Source organism: Ranitomeya variabilis, chromosome 4 (genome assembly GCF_051348905.1).
Source record: "Ranitomeya variabilis isolate aRanVar5 chromosome 4, aRanVar5.hap1, whole genome shotgun sequence".
Classification (NCBI taxonomy): Eukaryota; Metazoa; Chordata; class Amphibia; order Anura; family Dendrobatidae; genus Ranitomeya; species Ranitomeya variabilis.
The window spans coordinates 259,305,374-259,324,651 of record NC_135235.1 but is presented as its reverse complement, the minus strand read 5'-3'; the positions used below and the strand labels follow the sequence as shown (position 1 = coordinate 259,324,651).

At 50.5% G+C, this 19,278-nt stretch overlaps 1 protein-coding gene and 2 long non-coding RNA genes across 4 annotated transcripts in view; 2 read left to right on the top strand and 1 right to left on the bottom strand.

Moving 5' to 3' along the window:
- The window catches only part of PLOD1 (procollagen-lysine,2-oxoglutarate 5-dioxygenase 1), a 42,442-nt gene extending 39,512 nt beyond the window's left edge, over positions 1-2,930 (top strand). Inside the window, exons 18-19 of the mRNA XM_077249672.1 lie at positions 1,029-1,154; positions 1,666-2,930. Coding sequence (XP_077105787.1) covers positions 1,029-1,154; positions 1,666-1,821 — 282 coding nt within the window. The 3' untranslated portion in view covers positions 1,822-2,930. The remainder of the gene's footprint in view (positions 1-1,028; positions 1,155-1,665) is intronic.
- The window catches only part of LOC143764256 (uncharacterized), a 58,900-nt gene extending 43,617 nt beyond the window's left edge, over positions 1-15,283 (bottom strand). For both annotated transcript variants that reach the window (XR_013213136.1, XR_013213137.1), the window contains exons 1-2: positions 15,212-15,283; positions 14,937-15,065 (exon numbers count right to left, since the gene is read on the bottom strand). This is a non-coding gene — a long non-coding RNA (uncharacterized LOC143764256). The remainder of the gene's footprint in view (positions 1-14,936; positions 15,066-15,211) is intronic.
- A 63-nt stretch (positions 15,284-15,346) lies between these two features.
- On the top strand, positions 15,347-16,310 carry LOC143764257 (uncharacterized). Its single transcript, XR_013213138.1, has 3 exons — positions 15,347-15,461; positions 15,832-15,975; positions 16,060-16,310. It is a non-coding gene; the product is annotated as an uncharacterized LOC143764257 (long non-coding RNA).
- The last annotated feature ends 2,968 nt before the right edge of the window (positions 16,311-19,278 follow it).

The following is a 19,278-nucleotide window of genomic DNA, read 5'->3' as shown; positions in this document are numbered from 1 at the left end:
CTCACCTCCTCCTCCTGTACAAGGACTGATAACACCTCTATATACAGTAGATAACACAGGATCCACCAGTCACAGTAGGTGATCTCACAGCTCACCTCCTCCTCCTGTACAATGACTGATAACACCTCTATATACAGTAGATGACACAGGATCCACCATTCACAATAGGTGATGTCACAGCTCACCTCCTCCTCCTGTACAATGACTGATAACACCTCTATATACAGCTGATAACACAGGATCCACCATTCACAATAGGTGATGTCACAGCTCACCTCCTCCTGTACAAGGACTGATAACACCTCTATATACAGTAGATAACACAGGATCCACCAGTCACAGTAGGTGATCTCACAGCTCACCTCCTCCTCCTGTACAATGACCGATAACACCTCTATATACAGTAGATGACACAGGATCCACCATTCACAATAGGTGATGTCACAGCTCACCTCCTCCTCCTGTACAATGACTGATAACACCTCTATATACAGCTGATAACACAGGATCCACCATTCACAATAGGTGATGTCACAGCTCACCTCCTCCTGTATAATGACTGATAACACCTCTATATACAGTAGATGACACAGGATCCACCATTCACAATAGGTGATGTCACAGCTCACCTCCTCCTCCTGTACAATGACTGATAACACCTCTATATACAGCTGATAACACAGGATCCACCATTCACAATAGATGATGTCACAGCTCACCTCCTGTACAATGACCTTGCCCTTTGCACACTGGTCTCAGAGGATGCACCCTATACTCTCCCATACAAGCCAATGAATATCTCTCAATGTGGTTGCAGTAAAGTGAATTCTGAATGCTCCTAACAATTGGTCACATGAGATGCTGACGCCATATTTCTGTACATCAAATAGAAAAAAAAATATAAAAAAATCAGAAAGCGACTACACATCAGAATCTTTTTTCAATGAGTAGAAGTAATATAGGCGACATTTCCTGTAACTCAGTAGCACAGGAGCGTCACCTCCTCATTTCTGTATATACTTTTGCAGGCTCAGTTTGATTTGGCGTTTGTCGTACGGTACAAACCCGATGAGCAGCCGTCTCTTGTCCCGCACCACGACGCCTCGACCTTCACTATTAATGTAGCATTGAACAGCGTGGGAAAGGATTACGAGGTCAGTAAAAAAACAAAATGTCTGTCTGATGACTTTAGTTTATCTTGATGCTTTAGGTTGTAGCGATTGTGTTTGCAGCACATTTACATGTTCCAATAGCGGACATTTGTGAAATGCAATCCGATCTGTAGTCATCTAACAACCTGCTCAGACAGGCCAGCCGCACTTCTATCCGATTAATAGGATGGTTTAGCATACCTTGTTATTGGCAGCACATTTCCTGATTACACAGGAAGATGTGCTGCCGAGAACAATTATATTAAAACCATCTCTCCTGATGAAAGAGCTTTTTGTTTTGATTTGGTGATTGCCAACTGGTCTAAATGGGTCTTAACTCTATAAATAATAATGAATATGCATTTGGAGTCCTGGCTCTGAGGACTCTGCATACAAAGGCCGTCACAGGAGCTGCAAACATCTACTCAACGCCTGAGAAAACCCCTTGGAATGAGGGATCATCTGTATCAGAAGATTTATAATTGTTATATCCTTACCATATTTTTTTTTGCAGGGAGGTGGCTGCAAATTCCTCCGCTACAACTGTTCCATAACGGCCCCGAGGAAAGGATGGGCCTTGATGCACCCTGGACGACTCACCCATTACCACGAGGGGCTCCCCACCACGAAAGGAACCCGATACATCGCAGTGTCCTTCGTGGATCCTTAAACTAAACACTTGTCTTACAAGAACTCCAGAGAAGTTACAATGTAACACTGATAAAGTATTATGAGGTTGAGGCCGTGTTAGCAATTACCGGGTGGCATAATTAGCATTATCGTTTTGGATAAGTACCCTATGAAAAATGGCGAATACCATGAGGATTCTTTTATTTTTTTCTATATATGTAAAGTTTATGATGCTTTGTTCTCCATGTTTCCCTGATACAATTAGTTCCTGTATATTGCGCACACTTACCAATTGAGTCCACTTTTAGCCCAATTGAGGCCAATTTTGGCCCACGCATGAAAACTAAGTGTGAACTGAGCCTAAGCAGGGCAATCTGTGTATTACTGATCTGAAATGTCCTCCATGAGATAACCTTACCCCTGCACAAGCAATGGCGTGCAAAACATTATGAAAGATGCACATTATAGTACTAACATTCTGTTTTTATTAGTATGCAGATTAGTTATATAGCTCGTTAGCTATAGTTCTTTTCCCCTTTGAGAAGCGAGTGTGTGCCCTCCAGTTCACCTAAATTACAGATCACTAAGATCTGACGGTGCAGCAATAGCCCTCCATGGTTTGCAGTATCCCTCTTTTCTTGCGCAGGGATAGGTGCTCCCTGAAATGTTATTTCACGGTTAGAGAAGTTGATTCTGCGCTTATTAGCAGCGTCTTTATATCATCGGAAGTATTGATCGATGTTTATTTATTGCCTTCCCTTGCAGGTGTTCTCTATGTACAAGCATCAGCTATATTGTAGCATATGTATATAAAAAGTTACTGATACAAAAACTTGGCTAAAAAGCGCAGAATGGGCAACTTGTTCTCGGTAATAAAGGTGGAAAGCTCGGCTGACGTCACCTCCCGCCATGTTTGCTTCTGTAGTGCACAGTTCACCTGGTCCGTGTCCTCTGGGATGTTATTTTATGCATTGGGTTTTGGAGCCTCGGAGATTTGATATTTGTATATTTTGTAACAAGCAGCAGACGGATCTACAAACCGTGCCCTGGTCACAGTCATCACATCCTCAGTGTTTCTACAAGAACCTTTACTGTCTGTACAGTTCGTCAGGACTTTTACATTAAAAGACTTGTTATTTTGTCAGTGAATTGTTGTTTGTGTTTTATTTTGCATCTAAATATGGAGATGGATAGACCTGGATAAATGGGGCTGGATCCGAAACCCGGGGGTGCGGACCCGGAACTAAAAGTCATTTGAAGTTTTGCTCTCTAGTATTCGGGATACAGATCCACCTGGTTAAATCACTAGTAAAATGTCTAGTCGATACAGCTGAAAGTAATGGAGGACGCTCACTCTCCCATGATTCTTCCTTGGCATCTGATGTCTCAGCGCAGCAGGCACGATGATGTCACTACATGGCGTCTGCTATGCTAAGATGTGCAAGCCACTTCAGAGCACTCACTGCAGAGACCGGAGCAGCGGGTCAACACGGAAGAGAGGTGAGTTTGTTTGTTTGTTTTTTTTGAGTAAATTGTGGTGGCCATAATACTGTATGGAGAACTATAAGGAGCGCATTAAACTGTATGGAGGAGTATAAGGAGTGCATTACACTGTATGGAGGACTATGGGCAGTGCACTACACTATATGGAGGCCTATGGAGCACATTATACCATTATACTGTGTGGAGGACTATGAGGAGTGCATTAAACTATACGGAGGACTATGGAGAGTTCATTATACCATATGGAGGACTATAGTGAGCGCATTATACTATATGGAAGACTGAGGAGTGCATTATTCTGTATGGAGGACTATAGTGAGCGCATTATACTGTATGGCAGACTATGGGGAGTGCATTATACTATATGGAGGACTGTGGGAAGCACAATATACTGTATGGAGGTCTATGGTGAGTGCAGTATACTGTATGGAGGACTATGGGGAGTGCATTGTACTATAATGAGGTCTATAGGGAGTGCATTATACTATATGGAGGACTATGGGGAGAGCATTATACTGTATGGAGGGCTATGGGGAGCGCATTATACTATATGGAGGACTTTGGGAAACAATATACTGTATGGAGGACTATGGAGAGTACAGTATACTGTATGGAGGTATATGGGAACTACAGTATACTGTATGGAGGACTATACTGGTGCATTATACTATAATGAGGTCTATGGGGAGTGCATCATACTATATGGAAGACTATGGGGAGTGCATCATACTATATGGGGAGCGCATTATACTATATGGAGGACTTTCGGACACAATATACTGTATGGAGGACTATGGAGAGTGCAGTGTACTGTATGGAAGACTGGGGAATGCAGTATGCTGTATGGAGGATTATGGGAACTACGGTATACTGTATGGAGGAATATAGGGAGCACATTATACTGTATGGAGAACCATGTGGGGTGCATTATACTGGATAGAGGACTATAGGGAGTGCATTATACTATACAAAGGACTATAGGGAGCGCATTATACTGTATGTAGGACTATAGGGAGCGCATTATACTGTATGTAGGACTATAGGGAGCGCATTATACTTTATGGAGGACTATGGGGAGTGCAATACACTATATGGAAGACTATGGGGTGCAGTATATTATATGGAGGATTATGGGGTGCATTATACAATATGGGGAACTAAAGGGTCCATTATACTATATGGAGAGCGTTGTGGGAACTATTATATTTGGAGGGCATTATACTGTATGCAAGAAATTATACAGTGTGATGGTTTGTGTGGGGTCCATCATACTGTGTGGAGGGCTAGTGGGGGCCATTATATAATGTGGTGGGATGTGGGGGCTATTGTACTCTATGTAGGATCCATTTTACAGTACTGCATGGAGGACTGTGTGGGGGTCACAGTAGTGAGATCATACTATATTGGGATCACCATACTTTGCTGGGGAAGTTGAGGTGGGTTACAGTAGGATAATCATACTGGCGTGTGAAGGGTACTGAAGAGGAATTCACTCTGGGCGTATCATGCAGTGTTTAGAGGGCTCCTTTGTTGGGATCATACTTTTTGGGTGCAACAAAAGGGGGGGGCTTCAGCAGGAAGAAAATTACTTTGTAAAGTCTGGAAAGTATTGCTCTTCTGTGGTTCTTCTTATTCTTATTTTATTTTTTTGTTGGGGGGGGGGACATTAGAACTTCTGCTATGGGGCTCCATGTACATCCCTGCTTAGTGTTGTCCCTAAAAATCATGGAGGTCATGCAAAATACTAGATGTAGTAGTTTATGATGTGGGGTGTACTCATTTTTTGCATCAACTAATTTGAGTAAAAGTGAAGATTCTGGAATTAAACTTATATTATTAACATTACTTTCATACTATGGGTTAAAAAAAATGATCTATGAAACTCAACCTTGTCAAATTTTTGGAAATTGTTCCTGTATTAAGTGATTCAGGAAGAGTAATATTAATTTTAAAAGGGGGTGTACTTATTTATGCTAAGCACTTTGTGTCTTATTGCTTACTAAAAAAAAAAACGAATTTTTTTTTTTTGTCTTCGCCTACATCACATCGTACTCCTTTACACAATGTATTTTAGTAGAAAGTTGGGTAGGACCCCACTGGTTTTGTATGAAGACTGTAACCATAGAGACACATAACGCTGCATGTAAGCTGTATACACAAAACGGTAGGAGACTTTTAATGAAGACTATTTGTGAAGCTGGTGGTGGTGGTTTCGTTTAGTGTTTAGTTCCTGTGTGAGGTTCCTGGACAGGGATAGTCGTCATTCGCAGTGTGAGTGCGGACAGTGTGTGCAGCTCTGAGGGGCAGTATCTGTCCACAGCTCTGTGACAAATTTCTTATTTGCTCATAAAGGGGTAGGGGCTGTTTACCTGGTAAAACACAATGTAACAGGCTGGAATATATTGTGTTATGTCATCGACACGTCACACTGGGACTCGGGCAGTATTTATGTGCGGCTGCGGCTATTGCCAGAGGTAGATGGACTACAGGTCACAGCAAGAAAGGATGAAGAACCTCCATATCATCACCGGGTAAGTGACTCATCACCAAATACGACTCATATAATACATCCAAAAACCAGATGTTACAACACAACCGCCTGCAGTAAAAGAATAGGGAATTATTTGGTGCTGCCTTTATTTGTTTTTGCTTTTTTTTTTTTTAAAGAAATCTGTATAAGTGGATATGGGGAGACCGGCACCAATATATATATATATATATATATATATATATATATATATATATATATATATATATATATATATATATTATAGAGAAAGGCTGAAGCAGCACCAGTCCCAATCTCGCCATCCTTTGTCCAGTAATACTATTCCATTGAGGGATTTTAGGGCTTTGACGCCTTTTCCATCCATTGCTTCTCATTAGTTCTGCATATCTTTCAGAGCTCTTCTGTGTGTCTTGTCCCCTGCACCTTCTTGTACCTTTCCATTTTGGAGAAGTAGACTGGAGCCCATCCCAGAAGCCTCTGCAGGTAATGATTAATATTCTCATATTAAACAAGTAGCGGCAGCAGTGATGTCTGCAGACAAGAACATGTAAAGGGCATCATCCCATATCCGGATACTATTATTGTCTTATGAAAAAAGTATTTAAAAAGTTTAGTTGCTTTTTTAGTTCATTTTTGTGGAACAGTTTCTATAAAAAAAAGAAAAAAAAAAAAAGAAAGAAAAAGCTTTACTCACCCTCCCCAGGTCCTGTGCCGAGTCTGTGCCAGTGCTCATGATGTCTGGGTTTCTCAGTGAGCTCAGCGGGTCTGCTTGTGTGGATGGCAGGGGCAATGGAGCTTAGTGTTTGGCTGCAGCGCTGTCAACGCACTGTTGCCAACAACAGACCTCATGAGCAGCAACAGAAACTCAGCTCTGGACCTGGGGATGGTGAGTATAAGTTCAAAGTCACACGGCCGTATAACTCCGACCCATACAACCAAAGTCAGAGTGCAAAGTACCTAGAAAAACGCCACTCAAAAGAGTATAAAATGTAAACATTTTTATTAAGGACTAAATGTAAAATTCAGGCAAATTCTTACGTGAATCATGGAAGTTCATTAGTATACCCTGCATTGTCTGATATAGACTACCTTGCTGCCCTTTACTTTCTGTGAAAACCCCCTCCCACCTTTATCTATTTGATGTTATCCCCTTTTGAATCCTCTTACATGTCCCATTTACTCAATGGTTCATGTCTTTTTTATATTTAATCTAATATAATATATAATTGCCTAGAATACTACTTCCTGCAATTTGTGCCAACTTCCGTGGCTTTGTCCGGAGCTATTGTCCGGAGCTATTGTCCGGAGCTAATGTCCGTAGCTAATGTCCGGAGCTAATGTCCGGAGCTAATGTCCGGAGATAAGTGACGTCACCAGTGTCCTACACCCAGGCAGAGCACAGTGGCCCCAGGCAGAGCACAGGGGCCCCAGGCAGAACATGGGGCCCCAGGCAGAGCACAGGGGCCCCAGGCAGAGCACAGGGGCCCCAGGCAGCATATGGGGCCCCAGGCAGAGCACAGGGGCCCCAGGCAGCATATGGGGCCCCAGGCAGAGCACAGTGGCCCCAGGCAGAGCACACACCAAATCGGAGGCCGAGGGGCCCCGCCAACCAAATCGGAGGCCGAGGAGCCCCGCCCACCAAATCGAAGGCCGAGCGGCCCCGCCCACCAAAGCGGAGGCCGAGGGGCCCCGACCACCACATCGGAGGCCGAGGGTCCCTGCCCACCAAATCGGAGGCCGAGGGTCCCCGCCCACCAAATCGGAGGCCGAGGGTCCCCGCCCACCAAATCGGAGGCCGAGGGTCCCCGCCCACCAAATCGGAGGCCGAGGGTCCCCGCCCACCAAATCGGAGGCCGAGGGTCCCCGCCCACCAAATCGGAGGCCGAGGGGCCCCGCCCACCAAATCGGAGGCCGAGGGGCCCCGCCCACCAAATCGGAGGCCGAGGGTCCCCGCCCACCAAATCGGAGGCCGAGGGTCCCCGCCCACCAAATCGGAGGATAAGGGGCCCCGCCCACCAAATCGGAGGCCGACGGGCCCCGCCAACCAAATCGAAGGCCGAGGAGCCCCGCCCAACAAATCGAAGGCCGAGGGGCCCCGCCCACCAAATCTGAGGCCGGGGGTCCCCGCCCACCAAATCGGAGGCCGAGGGGCCCCGCCCACCACATCGGAGGCCGATGGGCCCCGCCCACCAAATCGGAGGCCGATGGTCCCCGCCCACCAAATCGAAGGCCGAGGAGCCCCGCCCAACAAATCGAAGGCCGAGCGGCCCCGCCCACCAAAGCGGAGGCCGAGGGGCCCGGCCCCGCCCACCAAAGCGGAGGCCGAGGGGCCCCGACCACCACATCGGAGGCCAAGGGGCCCCGCCCACCAAATCGGAGGCCGAGGGGCCCCGCCCACCAAATCGGAGGCCGAGGGGCCCCGCCCACCAAATCGGAGGTCGAGGGTCCCCGCCCACCAAATCGGAGGCCGAGGGTCCCCGCCCACCAAATCGGAGACCGAGGGTCCCCGCCTACCAAATCGGAGGCCGAGGGTCCCCGCCCACCAAATCGGAGGCCGAGGGTCCCCGCCCACCAAATCGGAGGCCGAGGGGCCCTGCCCACCAAATCGGAGGCCAGGGGTCCCCGCCCACCAAATCGGAGGCCGAGGGGCCCCGCCCATCACATCGGAGGCCGATGGGCCCCGCCCACCAAATCGGAGGCCGAGGGTCCCCGCCCACCAAATCGGAGGCCGAGGGTCCCCGCCCACCAAATCGGAGGCCGAGGGTCCCCGCCCACCAAATCGGAGGCCGAGGGTCCAAACCAACCAAATCGGAGGCCGAGGGTCCCCGCCCACCAAATCGAAGGTTGAGGGGCCCCGCCCACCAAAGCGGAGGCCGAGGGTCCCCGCACACCAAATCGGAGGCAGAGGGACCCCGCCCACCAAAGCGGAGGCCGAGGGGCCCCGCCCACCAAAGCGGAGGCCGAGGGGCCCCGCCCACCAAAGCGGAGGCCGAGGGTCCCCGACCACCAAATCGGAGGCCGAGGGTCCCCGCCCACCAAATCGGAGGCCGAGGGTCCCCGCCCACCAAATCGGAGGCCGAGAGTCCCCGCCCACCAAATCGGAGGCCGAGGGGCCCCGCCCACCAAATCGGAGGCCGAGGGGCCCCGCCAACCAAATCGGAGGCCGAGGAGCCCCGCCCACCAAATCGAAGGCCGAGCGGCCCCGCCCACCAAAGCGGAGGCTGAGGGGCCCGGCCCCACCCACCACATCGGAGGCCGAGGGTCCCCGCCCACCAAATCGGAGGCCGAGGGTCCCCGCCCACCAAATCGGAGGCCGAGGGTCCCCGCCCACCAAATCGGAGGCCGAGGGTCCCCGCCCACCAAATCGGAGGCCGAGGGTCCCCGCCCACCAAATCGGAGGCCGAGGGTCCCCGCCCACCAAATCGGAGGCCGAGGGTCCCCGCCCACCAAATTGGAGGCCGAGGGTCCCCGCCCACCAAATTGGAGGCAGAGGGACCCCGCCCACCAAAGCGGAGGCAGAGGGACCCCGCCCACCAAAGCGGAGGCCGTGGGGCCCCGCCCACCAAAGCGGAGGCCGAGGGTCCCCGCCCACCAAATCGGAGGCAGAGGGACCCCGCCCACCAAATCGGAGGCCGAGGGGCCCCGCCCCCCAAAGCGGAGGCCGAGGGTCCCCGCCCACCAAATCGGAGGTCGAGGGTCCCCGCCCACCAAATCGGAGGCCGAGGGTCCCCGCCCACCAAATCGGAGGCCGGTCCCCGCCCACCAAATCGGAGGCCGAGGGTCCCCACCCACCAAATCGGAGGACGAGGGGCCCCACCAACCAAATCGGAGGCCGAGGAGCCTCGCCCACCAAAAGTAAGTGCAGCCCCAAAAGTAAGTGCGCCCCCGGGTGCAAAAGTAAGTGCGCCCCCGGGTGCAAAAGTAAGTGCGCCCCCGGGTGCAAAAGTAAGTGCGCCCCCGGGTGCAAAAGTAAGTGCGCCCCCGGGTGCAAAAGTAAGTGCGCCCCCGGGTGCAAAAGTAAGTGCGCCCCCGGGTGCAAAAGTAAGTGCGCCCCCGGGTGCAAAAGTAAGTGCGCCCCCGGGTGCAAAAGTAAGCGTGCCCCCGGCCCCGGGTGCAAAAGTAAGCGCGCCCCCCAGTCCCGTGTGTGAAAAGTGCTGCTGTAAAGCTGGTAGCGCTGTTCAAGCACCATGTATTTCCTTCAGGAAATGCCCATCTAATATATAATTGCCTAGAATACTACTTCCTGCAATTTGTGCCAACTTCCGTGGCTTTGTCCGGAGCTAATGTCCGGAGATAATGTCCGGAGATAATGTCCGGAGCTAATGTCCGGAGATAAGTGACGTCACCAATGTCCTACACCCAGGCAGAGCACAGGGGCCCCAGGCAGCATATGGGGCCCCAGGCAGAGCACAGTGGTCCCAGGCAGAGCACAGGGGCCCCAGGCAGCCTATGGGGCCCCAGGCAGAGCACAGTGGCCCCAGGCAGAGCACAGAGGCCCCAGGCAGCATATGGGGCCCCAGGCAGAGCACAGGGGCCCCAGGCAGCATATGGGGCCCCAGGCAGAGCACAGTGGCCCCAGGCAGAGCACAGGGGCCCCAGGCAGAGCACAGGGGCCCCAGGCAGAGCACAGGGGCCCCAGGCAGCATATGGGGCCCCAGGCAGAGCGCAGGGGCCCCAGGCAGCATATGGGGTCCCAGGCAGAGCACAGGGGCCCCAGGCAGCATATGGGGCCCCAGGCAGAGCACAGTGGCTCCAGGCAGAGCACAGGGGCCCCAGGCAGAACATGGGGCCCCAGGCAGAGCACAGGGGCCCCAGGCAGAGCACAGGGGCCCCAGGCAGCATATGGGGCCCCAGGCAGAGCACAGGGGCCACAGGCAGCATATGGGGCCCCAGGCAGAGCACAGTGGCCCCAGGCAGCATATGGGGCCCCAGGCAGAGCACAGTGGTCCCAGGCAGAGCACAGGGGCCCCAGGCAGCTTATGGGGCCCCAGGCAGAGCACAGTGGCCCCAGGCAGAACATGGGGCCCCAGGCAGAGCACAGTGGCCCCAGGCAGAGCACAGGGGCCCCAGGCAGAACATGGGGCCCCAGGCAGAGCACAGGGGCCCCAGGCAAAGCACAGGGGCCCCAGGCAGCATATGGGGCCCCAGGCAGAGCACAGGGGCCCCAGGCAGCATATGGGGCCCCAGGCAGAGCACAGTGGCCCCAGGCAGAGCACAGGGGCCCCAGGCAGCATATGGGGCCCCAGGCAGAGCACAGTGGTCCCAGGCAGAGCACAGGGGCCCCAGGCAGCCTATGGGGCCCCAGGCAGAGCACAGTGGCCCCAGGCAGAACATGGGGCCCCAGACAGAGCACAGGGGCCCCAGGCAGAGCACAGGGGCCCCAGGCAGCATATGGGGCCCCAGGCAGAGCACAGTGGTCCCAGGTAGAGCACAGGGGCCCCAGGCAGCCTATGGGGCCCCAGGCAGAGCACAGGGGCCTCAGGCAGCATATGGGGCCCCAGGCAGAGCACAGGGGCCCCAGGCAGCATATGGGGCCCCAGGCAGAGCACAGTGGCCCCAGGCAGAGCACAGGGGCCCCAGGCAGAACATGGGGCCCCAGGCAGAGCACAGGGGCCCCAGGCAGCATATGGGGCCCCAGGCAGAGCACAGGGGCCCCAGGCAGCATATGGGGCCCCAGGCAGAGCACAGCGATATTTTGGACCACTGTGCGGTGTTTCAGACCCCCTGTGTGATGTCTGGGGCCCTGTTCTTAAGTATATTAAAGATTAAAGTAACGTATATTAAAGTATATTATAGATCAAATTTGACACGTTTATGAGCACCATTGAGTGATATACTCAAGAATGACATAATTTTTCAACATTTTATGGTTTCAAACTGTAAACACTCAGAGTTTTTTTTACTTCAACCAGAAAACCTTAACGGTTCATAAAAAACTTGACTGTTCAGGATATGATAAAAGTCATAGTATTCTGAATCTTTAACTTATAAAGATACCTTTACATGGGGTGATTATTGGTTCCAGAGAGGCTTTCGGCCGATAATCGTACACATGGCTGGTGACAGGACAATACAATATAAACGTTCAAAGGTAAACACTGATAACATTAAAATCTAATATATAATTGCCTAGAATACTACTTCCGGCAATTTGTGCCAACTTCCGTGGCTTTGTCCGGAGATAATGTCCGGAGATAAGTGACGTCACCAGCGTCCTACACCCGCTCAGGGTGGACAAAGATATATGCCTTCGTGGTGCGCGGCACTTTTCTGATTGGTTGCCGCCTGCCGCGAGCGACCAATCAGAAATGTGCCGTACTGTCAAGAATTGTCAAGAGCTGGTGAGTGCAGCCATTTTTTGTTCTTTCTTACTATTATTTATTAATTGTATTATTCTTACATTTGAATAAATAAAGTATATATGGATTCTAGACTCCCGATTCTTTAGAATCGGGCTGCCATCTAGTCCTTAATAAAAATTTTTTTACATTTTATACTCTTTTGAGTGGTGTTTTTCTGGGTACTTTGCACCCTGACTTTGCTGTATATGTTAGTAGAACCCACCGGTTATTGATCTTTATATGGTGGGAAAACCCCTATAACTACAATATGTTTATATGTGTTTTGGATATTTTACAGCCATAACTCAGACAAGGATTGCCACACAATGCTCAGACTGGCCGCCATCTCCCCTGACCGCGTGTATTCCTACTCCGACAGCACTTTTTTGAGCGGCACTTGGCTTACTCTCGAGCAGAGAGGTGTGCAGGCTCCATAGCGAGTCCATGGGCTCATGCAATTCTCTGCTGGCGCTTCAGCACAAACCGAGCTCCTGCTTTTTTGGTTGAGTGATCGTAGGGGTCGGATCAGAACCGGACTAATCAACACTACTATAAAAGGGGCTAAAACATGTCAGAAAATGTCTCAAAGTTTAGTTTTTCCTTTAAGTGTTCGGTTCCCACATTATTATGACTTTGCTCTGCAGACAACGTTGAATGCTTTCTGGATTACATGGAGCTCTGGGTCCCCCGCAGACAGATGGACGGGCTGCTGCTCTGGCTGTCACAAGTGATGAGGTTCCCAGGTACTGATACAAGGGAGGATGACATGATATCCTCATGTAAATCACATGCAAATGACCAAACAGATCATCCAAGATATATATCACTGATACAAGGGACTTAAAGGGAACCTGTCAGAACGTTTTCACGTGTGGAAGTAGCGGCCTGGCTGTATAGGCACTTGTCCCCATTCTCCCCTTCAATAAAAATGATACCCTTTTTGTGACAAAATGATGTGCCATTCATGACAAATCGATGGAGTAGAAGACATAAGCAAATCAGACTAAGAGTGCATTGGGGGCGTGTGCAAGTGCATGGACACACCCCCAGTGCACATACATAAATTCAACAAATAACAATTTTATTGGGGGATGAGCAGCTACACAGCCATAATACTATGTCCATATGTACAACATGTTGATAGGTTCCCTTTACAGGAGTTGTTCCACCAATATATACTAGATACACATTATAGATAAAAATAAAAACAATGAATATTTTCAATTTACAGCTTGTTAAAAATAACCCAGTGCAGAATTCTGACATTTACTTACAAAGTCGCCATCTGGTCTTCACAGTATATAGCAACATGTCCTACTCAGCTGAGAGCTGGCTGACTGACATGCTGCCTATCTCCGCACAGGGACCACCTGACTCCACAGTGACCCCCCCCCCCCGTCTCTGCACAGTGACACCCCCATCTCTGCAGTGACCCCAGTCTCCGCACAGTGACCCCCCCGTCTCCGCACAGTGAACCCCCTGTCTCTGCACAGTGACCCCCCTGTCTGCACACAGTGACCCCCCTGTCTGCACACAGTGACCCCCCCATCTCCGCACAGTGACCCCCCCTATCTCCGCACAGTGACCCCCCTGTCTCCGCACAGTGAGCCCCCCTGTCTCCGCACAGTGAGCCCCCGTCTCCGCACAGTGACCCCCCCATCTCCGCACAGTGACCCCCCCGTCTCCGCACAGTGACCCCCCTGTCTCCGCACAGTGAGCCCCCCTGTCTCCGCACAGTGAGCTCCCCTGTCTCCGCACAGTGAGCCCCCCTGTCTCCGCACAGTGAACCCCCTGTCTCTGCACAGTGACCCCCCTGTCTGCACACAGTGACCCCCCTGTCTGCACACAGTGACCCCCCCTATCTCCGCACAGTGACCCCCCTGTCTCCGCACAGTGACCCCCCTGTCTCCGCACAGTGAGCCCCCCTGTCTCCGCACAGTGACCCCCCGTCTCCGCACAGTGACCCCCCCGTCTCCGCACAGTGACCCCCCTGTCTCCGCACAGTGAGCCCCCCTGTCTCCGCACAGTGAGCTCCCCTGTCTCCGTACAGTGACCCCCCCGTCTCCGCACAGTGACCCCCCTGTCTCCGCACAGTGAGCCCCCCTGTCTCCGCACAGTGAGCTCCCCTGTCTCCGTACATTGAGCCCCCCTGTCTCCGCACAGTGAGCCCCCCTGTCTCCGCACAGTGAGCCCCCCTGTCTCCGCACAGTGAGCATCCCTGTCTCCGCACAGTGACCCCCCTGTCTCTGCAGAGCAGTCAATGTAAATAACTTTCTGCTCTCAACTCCAGAGTGCACAATGAGGGGGGCCCTGCTCATTGCTATACACTTTGAGGCGACATACTATGGAAGAAAATGTCTCAACTTTTTATTAGAGCTTTAAATTAAAAGGCTCATTTCCAAAAAGTCAAATTATCCTTTAACCATAGGAAAGGGAATAACTTGCTTATCGTTAGGGTCTGGCTGCTGGGACCCCCAGGGATCCCAAGATTGGTGTTCTGCAATGGAGTAGAGGAGCACGTGCTCGGCCTCCGCTCAATTCATTGTCTACGGCACTGACGTAATCAGAGTGCTGTACGTGGCAGTCCCGCTGAATGCATGCCCAGGACAGGGCTGCAGAGCCCCCAAACTCGGCATCTCTGGGGGTCTCTGATTTTTTGGCAGTAAATAGCTAGTAGTATGCATAATTTCACTATCCGTACAGTGTGTCCGATATGGATAATTAATAGGCGCACTGTCACTTCATGTTTTCTTGTGCAAGTAAGTGAATAGAACAGTAAATTCCCAGCGCAAAGCTCCATACCTGTCATCTGTCCTTTGTCGCAGTAAACCTCAGCTCAATAGATCGATCAAATCGGCTGATCTCCCGCTGCCGCTACGCCCTGGATATGGATTCTAACGGAAACATCATCTTCAGGGTTCATTACTCCGCCTGCAATGTACAAACACAGGTGGGCAAAAATGCCAATTAAGAAAAAAATTCTGTTAATATATTGCCATTTCTTATATAGATGCCCATGTGGGACGGACACAGACAGCACAGGGCCCTGCTGACAGGACAGTATTTGGGTCACTTACTCCTTAAGTGCTCTCCATACAGAAATTCATTAGTTTAGGACAGTGTTCCCCATCTCCCGTCCTCAAGGCCCACCGACAGGTCATGTTTTCAGGATTTCCTCCTTGATAATTGCATCACCTGCACAGGCAATAATTCCATCACCTGGGCAATACTAAGGAAATCCTGAAAACATGACCTGTTGGTGGGCCTTGAGGACTGGAGTTGGGAAACACTGGTTTAGGAGATCACTAGAAGCCTGATATTGAAGAGGCAGGTGGCCCCTTTACCTACTGGACCCCTTTGCAGCAGCCACTTTACTCATACATTAATAAAACGTTCACCTACGGGACGCCCTATTCCTCTGCACTGCTGGCCGTGCCCCTTGCCGGTCTCCTCGCTTCCTCTTTCAGAGGGGGATATCGCTTGACATCAGCGGCCATCGATTGGCAGCAGTCTTGGCTTTCCGTTCGATCCAGAAGAGAGCGCGAGGAGACTGTTTCTTCTGGCTTGGATGGAAAGTCGAGGCCAACAGAATCCCTATGTCCGCTATAATCCTACTTTTAGTGGCAATCAAAGAGGATCTGCTGCCCAGGAACAATTTGTGTCCATCTCTGATCTCTCCTGATGTTTGTATGTCTAGAACGGATTCCACATTTTGGAAATTCACATGGTGAGGAAATCGTCAAAAGGAAATGGTCGGAGTGATCGTTACAGCATGAGATGCCCTGCAGTGACTGCAGCCATGGGCAGAGAGAAAGTGCGATGTGACCCAAACTATATCCAGGTACCATCTGCTGAGGGGACGTGATATTATACCCCGTAACTCATAATATTGTCTATCCTCACATCGTCTACGTCTCTGTTGTAGGTGTCACGGCCGATGCCCCTGGAGAATGCTGGTGATCAGGTATATCTCTCTTCTGACTTATCTTCCGGTCCAGGAAGGTTCACAACACGTTTTTTTTTTTTTTTTAAACTATCTGGACACTTTGTGATTATTGCATATTTAGCATGTAAAGGAGCGCTCTGGGCACACAGATATGTCTATTGTAGGGCATGCGTGGTGCAGAGTATGTCACAGAAAACAGTAGACAATATCTGTACCCGGCCTCACTTCCGCCGTCATTGCACTATAGCAGATCAGGTTCATTTACTTGGCATGTTGTACATCTGCAAATTAATCTTCAAAATAGAATATACAGAGCACTGAGCTAGTAATACTGCGCGAAGGACCGTGAACAACAGATGACTTCTATTATTATTGCAGCATCCATGGCTGTAACTATAGCTGCCATTGTAAATACCAGGAACACAAAAAAAGCAACATTGTGCACAATGTATAAGGCTGTTGCAATACCGTTTGTGGCCATTAGGCGGCGATGCATCAATTAGGGAACATATAATTCATTATTATTATTATTATTATTTATTGTTATAGCGCCATTTATTCCATGGCGCTTTACAAGTGAGGAGGGGTATACATAATAAAAACAAGTACAATAATCTTGAACAATACAAGTCATAACTGGTACAGTAGGAGAGAGGACCCTGCCCGCGAGGGCTCACAATCTACAAGGGATGGGTGAGAATACAGTAGGTGAGGATAGAGCTGATCGTGCAGCGGTTGGTTGATCGGTGGTTACTGCAGGTTGTAGGCTTGTCGGAAGAGGTGGGTCTTCAGATTCTTTTTGAAGGTTTCGATGGTGGGCGAGAGTCTGATGTGTTGTGGTAGAGGGTTCCAGAGTAGGGGTGATACGCGAGAGAAATCTTGTATACGATTGTGGGAAGAGGAGATAAGAGGGGAGTAGAGAAGGAGATCTTGTGAGGATCGGAGGTTGCGTGTAGGAAAGTACCGGGAGATGAGGTCACAGATGTAAGGAGGAGACAGGTTGTGGATGGCTTTGTACGTCATGGTTAGGGTTTTGTACTGGAGTCTCTGGGCAATGGGGAGCCAGTGAAGGGATTGACAGAGGGGAGAGGCCGGAGAATAGCGGGGGGACAGGTGGATTAGTCGGGCAGCAGAGTTTAGAATAGATTGGAGGGGTGTGAGAGTGTTTGAGGGGAGGCCACAGAGCAGGAGGTTGCAGTAGTCAAGACGAGAGATGATGAGGGCATGGACTAGGGTTTTTGCAGATTCTTGGTTGAGGAATGAACGGATTCGTGCAATATTTTTGAGTTGAAGTCGGCAGGAAGTGGAAAGGGCTTGGATATGTGGTTTGAAGGAGAGATCAGCGTCAAGGATAACCCCGAGGCAGCGAGCTTGTGGGACTGGGGAGAGTGGGCAGCCATTTACTGTAATGGATAGGTTCGTTGGGGGGGTCACGTGAGATGGGGGAAAGATGATGAATTCTGTTTTGTCCATGTTAAGTTTCAGAAATTTAGCGGAGAAGAAGGATGAAATAGTGGACAGACATTGAGGGATTCTGGTTAGTATGGTTAGTAGGGAGGTGATATCTGGTCCAGAGATGTAGATCTGTGTGTCATCAGCATAGAGGTGATACTGAAAGCCATGAGATTCTATGAGCTGTCCCAGGCCAAAGGTGTAAATGGAGAAGAGCAGGGGCCCAAGGACTGAACCTTGTGGGACTCCGACAGAGAGGGGGCGAGGTGAGGAGGTGGTGTGTGAGTGGGAGACGCTGAATGTCCGGTCTGTTAGGTATGATGAGATCCAGGATAGGGCCAAGTCTGTGATGCCAAGGGATGAGAGGGTCTGTAATAATAGGGAATGGTCCACTGTGTCAAAGGCAGCTGACAGGTCGAGGAGGAGGAGAACAGAGTAGTGTCGCTTGCTCTTGGCGGTTAAAAGGTCAGTGGTGACCTTAGTTAGGGCAGTTTCAGTGGAATGGTGTGGCCGGAAGCCAGATTGTAAGCGGTCAAAGAGGGAGCAAGAAGAGAGATGGGAGGACAGTTCAAGGTAGACGTGTTGTTCCAGTAGTTTTGAGGCATAGGGGAGAAGTGATATAGGGCGATAGCTAGATACAGAGGATGGGTCAAGAGAGGGCTTTTTGAGGATAGGTGTGATGGAGGCATGTTTAAAGCTTGAGGGGAAAACACCATTTGTTAGTGATAGGTTGAAGAGATGGGTTAGGGTTGGGATGAAGATTGTGGTGAGGTTTGGGATGAGGTGGGTTGGGAGCGGGTCAAGTGCACAGGTGGTGAGATGCGATCTTGAGAGTAGAGTGGCGAGTTGATCTTCTGTAATGGTGGAGTAGTTGGTTTTGGAGGTGGAGGGTAGGGAAGTTGGGAGGAAGGGCTCTGGGGCTTGTTGACCAAAACTGTCTCTGATGTTATCAATCTTCTGCTTGAAGAATGAGGCAAAGTCTTCAGCAGAGATAAGTGAGGAGGGAGGAGGTGCTGGGGGATGGAGGAGAGAATTGAAGGTGTTGAATAACTGTTTAGGGTTGTGAGACAGGGAGGATATGAGAGATGAGAAGTAGGTTTGTTTAGCTGTGGCGAGTGCGGTCTTGAAAGTAGTGAGGGACTGTTTGAATGCGATTAAGTGGTCGTTGGAGTGGGATCTTTTCCATCTGCGCTCAGCAGCCCTGGAAGCTCGCCTCAGTTCTTTGGTCAGGCTGGTGTGCCAGGGCTGTCTGTTGATTTTGCGAGCTTTGGTATGTGTAAGTGGGGCAGCAGATTCCAAAGCTACAGCTATTGTGGTGTTATATAGAGCGGCAGCGTCATCCGCATTGTGTATGGAAATTATGTCTGTGAGAGGGAGGAGGGATTCAGAGAATGAATGTAGGTCAAGATGTTTAAGATTTCTGCGAGGGTGTGAAAGTTTGTGGGGTGGGGACTCTAGACATGGAGTGGAGAGAGATGAGAATGTGAGAAGGTTGTGGTCAGAGAGAGGAAGAGGCGAGTTAGAGAGGTTAGATAGGGAGCAGAGGCGGGTGAAGATGAGGTCCAGTGTGTGACCATCTTTGTGAGTGGCTGCAGAAGACCATTGAGTGAGGCCGAAGGAGGAAGAGAGAGATAGAAGTTTAGTGGCAGCTGAGAGGGAAGTGTCAATGGGTATGTTGAAATCGCCCATGATGATAGTGGGGATGTCCGCAGAAAGGAAATGAAGTAGCCAGGTGGTGAAGTGGTC